The sequence below is a fragment of the Sylvia atricapilla genome, chromosome 2 (assembly GCF_009819655.1).
Source record: "Sylvia atricapilla isolate bSylAtr1 chromosome 2, bSylAtr1.pri, whole genome shotgun sequence".
Lineage (NCBI taxonomy): Eukaryota > Metazoa > Chordata > Aves > Passeriformes > Sylviidae > Sylvia > Sylvia atricapilla.
Genome location: NC_089141.1, coordinates 35,984,016 through 35,999,358, shown reverse-complemented (window position 1 = coordinate 35,999,358; position 15,343 = coordinate 35,984,016). Strand labels below are relative to the sequence as shown.

The 15,343-nt window shown below is 35.5% G+C and overlaps 1 protein-coding gene across 1 annotated transcript in view; it reads right to left on the bottom strand.

Moving 5' to 3' along the window:
• The window catches only part of DEUP1 (deuterosome assembly protein 1), a 40,123-nt gene that overhangs the window by 2,089 nt on the left and 22,691 nt on the right, over positions 1 to 15,343 (bottom strand). Inside the window, exons 9-12 of the mRNA XM_066341308.1 lie at positions 14,654 to 14,851; positions 13,572 to 13,658; positions 10,879 to 11,078; positions 4,334 to 4,475 (exon numbers count right to left, since the gene is read on the bottom strand). Of these exons, the coding sequence (XP_066197405.1) occupies positions 4,334 to 4,475; positions 10,879 to 11,078; positions 13,572 to 13,658; positions 14,654 to 14,851 (627 nt within the window). The remainder of the gene's footprint in view (positions 1 to 4,333; positions 4,476 to 10,878; positions 11,079 to 13,571; positions 13,659 to 14,653; positions 14,852 to 15,343) is intronic.

Below are 15,343 nucleotides of genomic sequence, written 5' to 3'. Positions count from 1 at the left end.
ACTGTTCCCATATGAAGAGTTTTTCCTGACATTCAGAACACCATGGCTACATGCCATTTATTCCTGCATGGGCTAGGTCACAAATACATTCCCTTGTGATGTCAAGATTCAGTGACAGAATTGTTAGTACTATTTTAAATTATTTGAAGAAGGCTTTTGTATCATGAAGAATACATTGGATTTGGAGGCTTCACTTTAAAGAATCACCATGTGTTTCCCTTACTGAATACCAGGTATGAAATCACTGATTCAAGGCTGAGCAAATGAAATAGTTGCAGTGAGAAGCATGAGAAACTGGGAAAATCTAAATCTGAAATACAAATTTAATAGGTGTCATCACCTAGAGAAAAATGTCATGTCAGACTTTTCCTTATGGACTGTAGATTTACACAGGTGCCAGTCTCAGAAACTTTACATCAAGTTAGAAAGGATTCTTAGAGATTCAGAATAACAATGTTTACAATTATTGACTTGTCACTGGAAACAGATTGGCCTCATGATCAAGCTATCTTCCCAAACTGTTAAACCTCCTTCACTTCAACTGGTACTTTGATGTGTTTCTTCTTGAAATACACTATAAACTCCAAATGAGACATTTCTGAATTTCCTCAGAGTTGAATGTTATTACTTAGAATAAGCAGGTCATGGCTCCCCACAGCTCCTTACCCGAGGGTCAGACATCACAGACTATGATTTTAGATAGGTCCCTAATGCATTGTTTTTCATGCACTTTGAGAGAAGGTTTTATCTAAGCAAGTCTAAAAGGCAACATTCCTTGTTAGCAGCACTTTGCTTTTCAAGCCTCTGGTCTATTCTTTCATTATGTTCTTTATTGTCTTTACTTTTGGCCTCTGAGGAAGAAAAACCACAAAGAAAATGCTTTAATCCATGTCTCAGATGAGATTAATGGGCCCTGGTTTTAAATTTCTTTTTCTCAGATATTACTGCTTTTATGTCTTTTGGTTTTCTAACTGAAACTGGATAGAGATGGGTTCATTGTAAGCTTTCCATCTAACTTGTTTGGGTGATAAGGCAATGAGGACTCTATTTTTCATTTCTACAGTGCAAGCTGATCTCATATTTCTTTGGTGTATACCAGTAATGCCTCACCTTTCTGCCTCATCATTTGCTGGAAATGAAGGAGTGCACCTGACATAGATGCAAATTTCTATAGATGAAATATGTGCTAAATATGGCTTCTCCTAAAATAAGAACTACCCAAAGTGATTAAGAATTAATTCTGGATTGCTGGGGAGGAGCCCTTCAGGAAGCTAGCTCTCTCAAAGAGAGAGAGACAGAACTGCCTAATTAATTTGCCTAGAGGTAATCTCTTCCTTGCCCTATGAGTTGTCCCAGCATTCTTGGATGCACCTTCAGCAGGGCAGCAAGAATGCTGTAACGTGTGGGATATTTTAACATTTACCAGTCAAATCACGAGCGGTCAAACCTCAGTGTTAGAGTCTTCTCATGTTTAGCCATGTCTGCTTTCCAGGAAAGATTTTGTAATAACAAGAGTAGAAATTGGTCTGGCTAATGTTAGTCTCATAGCAACTAAATTTGGGATGTCAGGGGAGTAGTTTCCTCTAACCCTACACTGCAATTCGTCTTAGGCAGCAGGTACAGATGCCCATCTTAAATATGCTTCTCCTCATATATGGAAATTAAATTTGAGATGCCTAGAAAATTGCTAAGTGACATAGAGAGATTTTTAGAGGGCTTACCTAGCTAGGTAATAGAAATACCTAGGAGTGAGAGGCATGGACTGTAGCATGCCTCAGGGTAGGATCGAGACTGTCAAAATAATTCCTAATGATGTCCAGTGGTAGAATTTCAACAAATGTCCATTGCAGTCTATTTATTAAACAAGTTCCCATACTAATGTTAGAAAATTTCCTAATGCCTAATTTAAATTTTAATTATTACAGCTTGTATTCCAAGTCTTGTATTTCCAAGCCTTGAAAGCCAGAACAAACAACTGTCTATCATCTGAAGAGAAACATGAGGAAGTATTTATGACTAAAAAAATCAACCCATCATTTTCTGAAGTTGTTCATTTCAGAAAAACAGCACAGCCTAAAGTACTGTTCAGAGGAAAAAGTAATCCTAAGATTCGGAAGCCCTTGAAACAAGAAATTTTGTGGTTATAGGAATTTCCAGTGAATCCCAGCTGAGCTTTCTAGTTTATTCTAAGGCAAGAATGACTTTCTCTCTACATGTAACCTCTAAGTAAGAATGTGAAATGGCAAAGGTTCTCCTGGAACATTTACTAGACTTTGTCTGAAGATTCTCTACCAGGAGGAGAGATGTAAGTCACTGTCTAAAGCCCTACAGACTATTCTCTCTCTTCCTTCAATATCAAGAGAGTTATTTCGGTAGGTATCAGGACATCACCTGGAAATCTGATGTTTTCAATTTGTGCTACAAATATTCTTCAGAAAACTAGTGCCTTATAACATTTTCTGAAATTGTAAACATACTGGAGATTTCGTGTGGGTCCTGTCCCTGACCCCTCAAGTCCTCAGAACTCAGTCAAAGAACTCTGGTTTAACATACTGTGTATTTTTCCCCCTCTTTCTCCTCAGTGCAACAGCTTTCCATTTGAGCACAGAACTCTGGAGTAACAGAGTGTTGAATGACTTCTGCACGAAAGCTGTGGTATCCAATGTCAGCCTGAGTGAGGATTTAATTTCAGTGGTCTGAACTTGTACCTGCTTCAGTGCCACTGATCTGGACCTAGACTCTGCATGAGAAGTATCTCTTGCTAACAGTTTTGTTATGTACTTTGCCCACACACCACCTGGAAAGCCTTGGCATTGACCCTGACCTGAGTGCCAGCTGGGAAATAGTTTCCCTGCAGCTTTAAGAAGTGTCTCAAAATGGACATTTTCCCCAGGCTTTCTGTAAACAGAAGCTTTTGATTTGGTGTCTCTGTCTGACACTTCTGACAGAAGAGAGAAAAACTGGTGTTTATCAGACTCATCTGGAAAAGTCCAAATTACTCTTTTCATGATAAGCAGTTTAAAGAGGAAAACTCTCAAGCCATGAGAAAGCAAAAGCCATTTATTTAAAATTCCTGTGAAACGTAAGAATATAAAAATGAAAGTGAGGTCAAACACCTGGGACTACATGGATCTCACAGTTCTCAGACTACTGGGACAGAGCTGATGGGACCACAGTCAGTGAAGGGCTGCACTGCAATCCCTGCTTCCCAGCTGTCATTATGGTTCTTCCTATCAACAGTGAGATTCTGGACTATGGAGATAGTTCTACAGCAACCATGTCTCTGATAGGAAAGGATATGTATTCATTTCTGAAGTGGACAGTAGAACCGGGGTACAACAACCACAGGAACAACTGCCTGTCGACCCCCCCTGGCAAATGCTGAGGTCTTCCCTCTTCTCCCTCTATAGGTTCAGCCAGAGCCCTGCAGCTGAGGATCTCCTTGTTACAAAGATCCATGTATCATAGCTGGACAGAGGGAGGCCTGCAGTTCATTCCTCACTTACATTCTTAGTTCCACTGCCTACTGATGGTATGGTTTCATAGTTGGAGGTCAGGAAAGTGCTAATTGTCAAGTGCAAAACAATAATGGCCTGTAGTGAAAGCCTAAGGAAGAAGAGAAAATACTAAGGAAAAGGATAAAGCTCAGATTCAAAGGGAGATCTAAGGCCAAATAATTATGGAAAGATTTTCTTAAGTTGTCCTAGGCAAAGTGGGATTTGTCCCATTTGTCATGGAGGGTGATAGTCTCCAGTCTGTGAAGACTAAAAGAAAGAATGCTGTTCAATTACTCTTGCACTTCAAGAAAAATAAGGATCACAGCAGTTATAATTTCTGTTTCTTTTCAAATACAATAGCTAACATTGTAATAGTTGCTGTGAGTTTTCTGATTTCATCCATCTGATTTCATCCATCAATCAAAGAGATGTACATCAAATAGGAACTTGATTTGTCTAGCAGCACTTAAGGCAGTAAGTTTGCAGGTATTATGGAAATACACTTGAAGCAGAGTGCTCTTACACAGGCAATACAAAGCAAAGTGCCCCAATATAGAAGCCAATAAGCTAAAATGTAGAAATCTTTCTCACAGTCACATAATGGCAGGTAATTATCACTATCATTATTAGAACAGAGGCATGACTCAGTAGGGGATGTTTAATCTCCAGAAAAACTGCATTTCTGTTACAATAAGGTATTTCCATTTTTGCTGGGCTGGCACTGTATAAATAACAATGACAACAAGAGTGATCTGATTTTTGGTTCCTCCAAGGCTGCATTTGATTTACAGATGGATTTTTAAGAATGTATGCGTTACAGGAAAAAAGTTACTTACCAATAATTTGATTTCTTCCACATTGCAAGCAGGGCTCTGAAAACTGCCTGTTCTGCCCACTTCAGGAAGTGGCTCAGGAAAGCCCAAAGGATACCCCCCTGATGGTAATGGAGATTTATAAATTATTTTCTTTTCATGACCTCTGTGAAGTGGATGAGAAGATAGAGTGCTATCACTTTTTGAACCAGTGATATTGCCTTGGTCATACAAAGCAGGACTGCAGTTTCTGTGGTATCCACCAGCAGTAAGCATAGCAGTCTGTTGACATTCCACTTCCCATGAATCTTTATTTTGGAATGATCTAAAAGAAAAAAAAAATGAAATATGAAACCCAGTTAAAACTCTAAAGCTATCACAGCAAAGCCAAGGGTTTCCCCACTATATTTATTTACATAGTTTTGATTACTTAGCTGTTCAAACTGCTTCATTCATGAAGCTATGGGCATAAGATTTAGCATTATCAAATTGCAGCAATTTAGCAATTTCCACCTAGGTTACTGTAAAAGTCTGAGTGGTCTTTTTCTGTCTGTTTCAGCTGTGAATTACCCCACCCTAATTTAAACCCTTTCACTGGAGCTTAGGAACCTTGCCTTGGTTGGTATAACTGTGGCAGAACGAGCTAAAACATAAACTCACTTAGGTAATGAAGATGCCAATACTCCTTAAATGTTTTGTTACCTATCCTTTGCTAATGGCCACCATTCCTTTTGGGTTTCCAGTGGAAACAGCTATGCAAGCACTCTTTGGCCATGTCCAGGAACTAGAATTAATTTAGCCACGCAAATAGAGGAAAGGAAATATAAAAGAGTGAGAGGAGAGAAAAAACCTATTATTAGTGGTTGGATAATTAGTCAGTTTTGATCTAATAATATCTTAAAGAGCTATGCTCAAGTGGCTAGAATTTAGAAAAAATGCTTAAACAAAAAATAGTACAGGAATTTTTGATTCTGCATTTGTACTGCAGTGATAGTTTTGCCACTAATTTAATGACAACACTTTGGAGATTAACATAAAAAATTATTAGATTTTTAAAATACACTTTCTAAAAAATTGTACAATAACATACTTTTGTAATAAGAAATGAAATCTTCAAACTTAAAAAAGAATCTTTAAGCATTTTATTATATGTTCCAAAACTCTTGTATCTCAGTGATCAGAATTGATGTGCAAGTACATATTTCTAATAATCTGTATTTCTGTAAAGCAAGAACAAATAGGGTTAATAGCAACTTAAAAAAAAAAAAAAAAAAAAAAAAAGAAGCCATTTTCCTCCCATTAAAAATAGTTAACTGAACAATTCTGATGCTGTATTGATATATTGATAAAAGCAGAAAATTTTGAGAGTCGCTTGCCCAGATGTCTGCAAAATTACACTAATTTTCAATTGCATCATTCCTTGTATTATATACCAAAACATGCAAAAAACCTTAGTTCAGATTCTATTAATTTTATGTTACAGTATTTCTAGCTGAGATAAAATTGTATTGAGGTCTGTACTTATGATGAAATTTTAATCTTGGGAGGTAACTACTGAAACATGATGGCAGTTTGAACAAATTCTATCATTGCAAATATCCTAAAACACTCAACTAATTTGAAACAAAGCTATAAAAGAGCATGTTCATGTTTTAAAGAGCATGTTCTCTGCCACTAAAGTATAATTTAATAAATATTCAAGAGTATGCAGTGCTACTCAGTACTTTGTTTTCCTTTTTAAATAAAAAGAACTTGCTATATACAGGGAAAAGACAGTGTTTCCTGCAGAAAGATCACAACATCATTTTCTAATCTTAATTTAAATATTTGGTGTGGAGAGTGGCTGTGGAGCCTTGATGGACATGCTTTTACATAAGCCCTTCTGCTGGTTTTCACAGAGATAGAGTTGATTTTTCTTGAGAGTAGTTTGTATCGGGCTGTGTTTTGGGTTTGTGCTGGAAACAGTGTTGGTAACACAGGGATGTTTTAGTGGCTGCTGAGCCACTAAAGGTCAAGGCCTCTTCTGCTCCTCAGCCCATCCCACCAGTGAGGAGGCTGGGGCTGAAAAAGGATTTGGAAGGAAAACAGATGGACAGCAGATCCCAGCTGACCACAGGGATATACCAGACCATATGGGAGCATGCTCAGCAATAAAAGCTGGGGGAAGGTTGCCTGGGCATCACATGACAGGTGGTGAACAATTGCATTGTTATCACTGGGCATCACTTGTTTCCTATATTCTAATTATAGCATTATTATTACTGTTATTTTTATTATTACTACTACCTTCATTTTCTGTTCTATTAAAGTGTTCTATCTCAACACATGAATGTTACTTTTTCAAAATTCCAATTCTTTGTTTGTGAGTGGGGGAGTGAGCAAGTGACTGTGTGCATTTTACCTGCCAGGTTAAACCACAACAGACCTAAAACATGCAACTGAGTATTCAGTACATGAACTGTGCAGAACAACTCAGAGAACTAATGAAGAATTTTTTTTTCTCTGATTATAAAAGAAGCTGTGATTAAGATACTCTGAATGCTACAGCAAAGCAAATTATAAGCATGATGCTGTATTATTATTGGTTACTATAATTTTATTTTTACTATAATAATAATAATATTATTATACATGCTAACATACAATTCTCTGAGACTATTCACCAAACCTTCCACTTTTCTAAATGATCTAGAATGTTTACCTTTGAGGAGGCAGAGTTTTCTCCTTTTATTCATACTTTTCTTTGCGTAAATATACTCTGCTTTTTTGGCACAGGAGAATATCTTTTACTCTTAATTTTTCTATTTTAAAGTCCATTCCATCTATGGTTTGGAAGAAGGGCACCATGAAAAAAAGCCTGCCACAACTGAAAATAGATGGTGTGAATAATAAAATCACAGGGTTTTTTTTAATCTCATGTTCTGACCTTTTTGGAAGTAATTTTCTCTCTAAACCCATAGTAAAGTCTATGCGATCTGTGTTCTTTTTTCCCCCAGAACTGCTTCTCTATGTGTTTAATAACAATTACTACTGTTGTGTTATAACTTCTCTAAGAACAGAATTTTCAGACTTGAGTAACTACTTGACTTGGGTTTTGGTAGCCTTTAGATAATGAAAACAGATACTGCACCTCTCCTCCCCCTTACAAAAAAAAAAAAAAGATTGATTTTTTAAAAAGGAACTCCCATTCTCCCTTTCCTAGTGCAATCCATAGGACTGCAGGGGCTGCTCAGTATTTCAGAAAAACATGACACCTACATTGAGAGGTGCTTTGACAGGGATACTGGGCCTTTACTTTGGATGGTTTTCACAGCTGTGGTTTAAACTTCTACCAGTTCATGTGCAAAATAGTATCTAAGAACACAGATCTACTTTAGATACAATCTGCAAATTTTTAAAAAGCTGTCCATTTGTTAACACTACCAGTGCAAATACACTATCACTGCAGCTGAAGAATTTAAGCTTTTGGTGGGATTGCTGTCATAAGAGTGTTTAACATGTACACATACATGTGTATGTATCACTGTTGACATCATGACATGGAGGGCAAGTAGTGAAAGAACAGTGTCCTCAAAAAGGGAATTTATATAGACAGGATCTATTTTTCCATACTCATACACAAAAGCTCTGTGGTCAATGACTTCAGTGATGCAAAAAACCCCAAATTCCTTACACAGCTTTGCTGGTTGACATAACCAAACTTGAGAAAGAAAACTGCAAATCTTTAATGACCAGAATATCTTCAAGAATTTCTGCTGCTGCTTTTAGCCAGCAAGTATAATGATTAGCTTGATTTTAAAATGGATAAAAAGCCTTTTCCTGAAGAATTCTTTTTGCTGCTTCCACTTCTTCCACTTTATCTATTATTACTTTATGTCACTGATACAGCAGTGAGCATGACTAAGTTGTATGAACTCCAAAGAGTAGTGAAAAGCTCATTACCACAGATATTAATTGCAAACACACATCCATTAAGCTATCCCCAGCTACGTTAGCAGGAATTAAGTGTTAGCATTTACCCTTCACTTTTCCCACATGATGAAAATGCACTTTGGCTTGAACACTTACCTGTTTTGTGCATATTTTTTCAGGTAAATAAACAGCTTTTCATTTTGGAACTCAGGCATATTTTAATTTTGGAAGAAACAAACTGAACCTATCAGCTTCATCAGAGAAAGTCTTCTTTGACCATGCCCAAATTTAAATCAGCTGCATATGGTCAAGGTCTAATTAAAGGATTGAAACCTTGAGAGTGAGGAAAGTTTATGTAAATGGCAATTAGAAGTAAGATAATTACATAAGAAAACAGTAATTAATTAAGGTGGTTATAGGTAGAATGTGGGCATAGTCCTTTTTTAGCAAAAAGATGCTATTTCTGCATATCTTACTTTCTAATATTTAAAAATTCACTGTATACTGAAAAAAATAAGAAATCATGCTGCTTTTTGGATTGCCAGTACAACTTCCTGCAACTTTCTGTGTTTTCTCTAGAGGTCTCCTCTCTAAGACATGATGGTGCCTGTGCCCAGGATTCCAGTACTGCTTGAGAGACACAACAGAAAAGTATTGTAGAATATACACCCGTCCCTTGCACAAACAGCATGTTTTCTAATTTTTCACTTTATAAAAAAAGTCTTTTGTGCCCTTTCTCCAGTGCCATAATTACCATGGAAACAGAACTGCAAATTAAACCAGAAATAACAAGGTTTACACTCAGAATAAAATAAACATATCCCAGATTTTAACTTAACCAACATCAATTTCCTAGTTTATCTGCATATGTCTGATGGTTGAAAATTTAATTTTAGTTTTCTGGAAAAATCCTGAGGTAGTTTCCTGCTTTGGAACAGAGAACTGATAGTACAGAGAGGGCCCAACCATAAAAACACTGGCTAGGTGATGTGCATACAGTACATGTCAAATTTGCATGTTTCAAAATCTGTGTATTTGTTTATCTGGAAAGCTTTTCATTTCGGAATTCTAAGGCATGATTTAGATCCTGAAATCCAGGCTCAGTATATCTCTTTCATCATATTAACTACAATAATAATAATTTATATTGTGTTCAGTAGTCTGGCTGAGATTTCTGTTGTGAGAAAGGTCAACTCTCACAGGTGTCTCTCTCGCAATTTTGATTGATCTTCCAACAGCTATGAAATCACAATCCTGCAAATTACATGCATAGTTCTATTGTCTCAAATATTTATGTTCTCATAAATTAAATTTCACAGTCTCTTATGTACAGCAAGTGTAAATCCTGAGAAAATGGGAAAAGATCTTACTCTTTCTTCACTTGAGAGGAGTTAAAGCATGAGCAAAAATTGCACTGACAAATTTTGTGAAGTTATGAGACCTACGGGTGCAGAATAATCTGGGTCTCAGTCTACAAGGATTTGTTTCAGCAACTTCTTCAACATTATTTGAAACTTCAAAGGAAATCAGTCATATCTGTCACTTCCAAAGATATGTGTGTATTATGTATATGCAAAAAAAATATATACATATACACATATATATAATATATCTATTTATTTTTATTAACACATGAGTACTATTTACAACACAAATCAATATTCTTTAAAAAGAAATTTTAGGCAAAAATGGAGCTACATATATTGGGATGCCACTCTATTTTGCCGAAAGAAAATGATTTTAAATTTTGCCAAAACCTAAAGGTGTGAGTTTGAAATCTTAACATGCTGAGTTTTGGCTCCAGCTATTTCAACTTTATTTCACAGAACTGTTTCATGTTAGTGCTATGATTTTAGTTCTTTGTTACAAATAACCAACATATTTAGCTTCCTATTAATTTTTAGTTTCCTGTACTGTAAAATACTATTTAACAGGGAGTGGGACTTTTTGGTTTGTTTTTAATTGCAATGGCATGAATATAACATGTTTGAAGGCAATTCAATGGCTCACTGAATACAGGGAAATAAAAAGAAAGTCACCATTACAATGCTTTCTATGATTCTGAATATTCTCAAGTCTCATTTTTCCCTAACAAGGAGTTTATTGTATTAATGACTTACTCAGGGCATCTGAAATTATGTTTCTTTTAAAAATCAGGTCACCCACGAACATTGAAACCAGACAAGGCATTAAAATATATTTAATGAAATTTCCAACAAATGAGAGTGGAGGACACAAAGCTTTCAGCAGGCCCTGTAGTTCAAACTGCTTATTAAGAGAACCTCCCGTCGAGAAGTTTACTTCTCATGTTGATTTTCTATCCTTTCCTTGTCTTGTTTTTATTTGGTAATAAAAATACGGTCTGCTCTATTTTGCAAAACCTGGAAGTAAGAATAGCTTGAGTAGCACATAAAAAGTTTATAAAGTTTCATGTGCTAAATACTAAACCAGAACATTTCTGGGACTTCATTTATTGCCAGTTTCCGTTAGCCATCCAGAAAAATGTAGGAAGTCCTTACAAATATACTAAGTCTGATATTTAAATTGCTGGGAGCTCTGAATGAACAGAAACAGCAAAAAACTTGACAATTTGTCCCAGTCAGACCTCCCAAAACACTTACAAGAAGCTTCATAAATGTGTACAATCTAAATATTACCTCTTTTCCCTTTTTTGCACCTTTGAATGGGTTTGGTAGCTGTGCTCTGTTTCCCTATATGTATCCATGCAACCCAGTATCGATGTTTCTGTGTCATTTTGTAGTTTAACAAGGTTATTTTGTAGTCTTAAATTCTCACATTTCATTTTGTGAAGAGAAGCTGTGAAATTTCCATTTTCTTTGTTACATAAATCTATACACTGTGAAAAGAGATAATACCATCATTAAGTAGTTATTTTTTCCACAGTAAATGGGTATATTTTTAACAAGCAAACACAAAACAATGTTCTATGCTAAAGAAAAGATCTAGTTACCATATATAATCATGCAACATTTAGGGCAAACCAAGACAATTGCCTCCAGAAAAAAAATTCACAGTAGATAAATGGAACAGAAGGGATAACAGCCTCTATAACACAATAAAGCAAATTAAAATTTCTCAGCAAACATGCATTCAAAATATTATTGATGTAAATTTCTCGCTTGCTTTGTAAAACTGATGACATAAAAGCAACCATAACAGCTATAGCTGCAGACTGTATTGCTCCCTCCAGTAACAATTCCTCCAAAAATATAGGCAAAATTATAGGAGTTCATTACTATACTAGATACAGAGTGTGTGTGTACAGGCACAGTTTAGTATGTGTGTTGAGATGGTCACCTTCAGTTTCAGAAGCAGTGAGTAAAGGCACATGAGCACAGTGCTCTCTGTCCCTGTCACTGAAGCCTCGTTCTCAGCTGGGTTAGCCCACGTGGTGTGCAAGGCAAAATACTGAAAGTGCAAGCCACACATGCGCTGTGATCAGGGGCTAAAGAGACCCATCCACTAGGATATCAAGAAGAGAAGATGGATATCAGCTCTGGAAGTTGTCTAGCTAGGATACTCTGTTCCTTTTTTTCTCCTATCACTTCACCCACAAAGCCTATGCTGCACACCTGAGAAAGCAATTTTGGAACTATATACAGAGTACTGCACTGCGATGTGTAATATATTTGCAATAAGAGTATACTGTTGTCACCAGGAAATTCTCCAAAGCTTTATCAGATTACACACAAAAGACTAAAATGCTTTGTATTTCATTAAGTTGTGCTTTCCTATGTTCCTAGTTTTACCTTATTCTCTTGGAACTTAGTAACTCATTACAGATTTGGCTCTTGTACACTGCTGGCACAACTGTGCTCCTGCATTTGAACGCCTGTCTATTCCTTGCACTGATGTGATGCCATCTCCTCCTGTGAACCTTGCCTTGCTTAGTTTTATGGGGAATTTATGAGCCATGCTGGCATAGAAATGCCAGAATGTATAAGAAAATTCAATAATTTGTGGAACTATGGGGGAACAGGGGCTCAGATACATCTCACAAATGGGAGGAGTGGCAGAACTAAGGGAGAAGGAGAGTGCTCAGTCATCCTACCACTAATAGCTCTAGAATCAGCAGTAAAGTTATAATGGCATGAACCCTAAAATTGAGCTGGCCCAGCTACATTGCTTCTGACACATAAACCCTGAAAGTAACCCTGCCTGATGATGCATAACACTGTACTGACTTAGGCTGGCACTGGTCGCAGAGGTCTGTGTAGTGCTCCACTGTACAGCAAAAATATGTCCATAAAAATCTCTGCAATCCCTGGAATCTTAATATCAAATGTATCACAGTCTCTAATGTTTAGATCCTCACAATACATTAGTAAAGCACGAAAGAATTTTTAATACCACAAATCTACTGACACATGTATTGACCTTGGTATATGTAGTAACTGGATTTTACTGTTAAAATATAACAAACATATGATATCTCCAAGGACTCTTGTCAAACAGCTCTTCTCAATCTTCAAAAAAAGTGTCACTGCAGAGAAGAGTTAGACACATATCCATCTATGTTTCCACACAATAATGTATCATATATTCACATATAGATATCCGTAATAGTGTGCATGACATCATTGATGGACATCTGTGGATGGCTGTTTTAAGGTTGTGGATAAATGTGACATTGATTCATGACAATTAACAGGCTGAAAATCCCCCCAAAATGTATTTACATCAGTATTTCCAAACAACATTCCAGTGGGATTTTTTTTAGTGATAGATACAGTTACTGCAGATGTTCTGTATGCAGGGGATGTTTTGAAGCTTTTTGTGGAAAACAGCATATATACTCTTTATTTTACCTTCATAAACCAACAGTTCTAGATAATCTTATGGCACACTTTTTATCAATTAAATTTTAAAGCTCCCCTGTTTGGAGAGATATAAATACTAAACTGAAAATAACCTGGGTGGGAGCAAAATATGTCAGTTTTCTACACTGCTATTTAAATACCATGTGAACAAAGGGGTAAGGTAATAAAAAAGGGTTGTATTTTTGTCTGTGAGAATGATGACTGCTGAAACTTAAATAAGTGATATAACTTACAAAAAATAAGTTCCCAGAAATTATTTGGTGTCTAGACAGTTACTGAAAAATTTAGCTCACTTGTAGTTTAATAGAATTAAGGTAAAAATTACTGTTAGCAATATTCATCTTTAGCCTGTGTGTGAATACCACTTTGTTTTTATTATGCTGCACACCTTATTTTTATTTATTTAATTTATGCAAGCCAGAAATCACTAAATCTGCCATAATCTTAATCTACATTTACAATAAATATAAATAAATATTCTGAATACTTCATAGGTTAAAAAAAATTACCATGCAACTTTCACACTCCTGGTTTTCCACCATTTCTTTTAGATGCGTGTTTTCAGATTTGATAACTTGGTAATGTAATTCCAACAACTAGGAAAAGATTAGGTTCTTAGTTAAATACAAGAATATTACCCTCAACTGGAATAACACTGAGTATAGATATATTGAAGCTTAATTTTACAAAATATACATTAAGAATTACAAAACTTAATATAATATTTTTAAAATAGCAATACCAAAGTAGGAAGAAGTGTTAAACCACCTATAAAAGATAATACAAGTGCAATGCCTCTGAACTTATTTACCTTTTTGAAAGAAGTAATGACTTAGGAAAACAAGAAGTTCACATGCAGTTACTACATAGAAAGAGGGACAGATATTACAGGCCACTGAAACTGGATGAAATCCTATTCATGACATCTAGAAATTATATTTACTCTCTTAGTGATATGGAAATATCTGGTAAAGAGTGCCACACAGCAGGAGATATCTCTCATTTTCCCCAAACACTAACTTTTCTATTGTCAAAAGTAAAGTATTGCTTCAATGAGTTTTCCACATGTGGTGACCCTCTCAGAAAACACAGAGATACACAGAAACCTCTAAATATGATGGTTCTTTTGTTTTAAAAACTAAGTAATGAAGATGATAAATTTGTTATTAAAACAAAAATTTGCCATAAAAATCCCTGCTGGTATCTTACAGTTTACAGCTATAAAATTACTATAATTTCCTATGCAGATTTGTAACATTCTTCAAAAAGCTTTAGAAAACACTGAAAATTTAGAAACTAAAAGCATATGTAATAACCATAAACTGGAAGTTTTCAAGATCATTTGCACATAAAAATAGTAACCAGATATGATGCTCAGAATGAATTTCAATTTAGATGTACAGTTGACATTTACTGGTGATTTCTTGTTCCAGTATCAATTTGGCTGCTTTTGTAATACTTTACAGATATTACAGCACCACTGATAAAAACTACAGCAAGAAATGTGATGTCTTTTTTTCCACAGAAAATGAATGTCATTATCAATAGTGTGGAGTAAAATGATGTGGGCTGCTTTTGCCTACTTGCATACCTGTTGTTTTGTTAACAATTTGTGTTTTGTCTCTAACTCCATTTTTAACTGTCTTTCCAGAAGACTAGCTTTCTCCATGATAGTTGCTATAGTGATCTCCTTCTGATGAAGCTCCTCTGTCAGGTCAGAGATTTCTGTCTTCATTCTTTGCTGCTCAGAGCAATGGGACTGCTCCTTTCGATAAACATGGTTTCTTATCTGTAGCAAATATGTTTCAAAAAGAAAAAATACTGTGCAGTAAATATGATTGCATCACGTGCTACTTATCCCTTATACTTTTCCTGCTGTTGCTTCCAAGAAACCAACTCTTCTAACTGATTCAAAGATTTTGAGATTGTAAAATAAAATGCCTTTGGAAGTCAGTGCACAAAGCTTTGTTTATTTTTACTTTTTTTTTTTTTTAACACTTCTCTTTTTCTTTCATTTGCCTATTTAATATTATAATTAACAAAATACAATACACTTCAAATGACCTTTTAAAAGAAAGTAATAATTGTGTTAAGAATTGGAATTTAGGGTAAGGAATATCCAAGGTAATATCCATTCAATAAATTTAAGTACTATTTATTTATACAGCACCTAAGTTAAGTAAGGTTTAAAAAAAGTTTGATGAACCTTAGATTGACTTAGGAGCACTATAAATAAATCAAACTATAGAGGCTCTTTAATAAGAAATTATGTTATAAATAA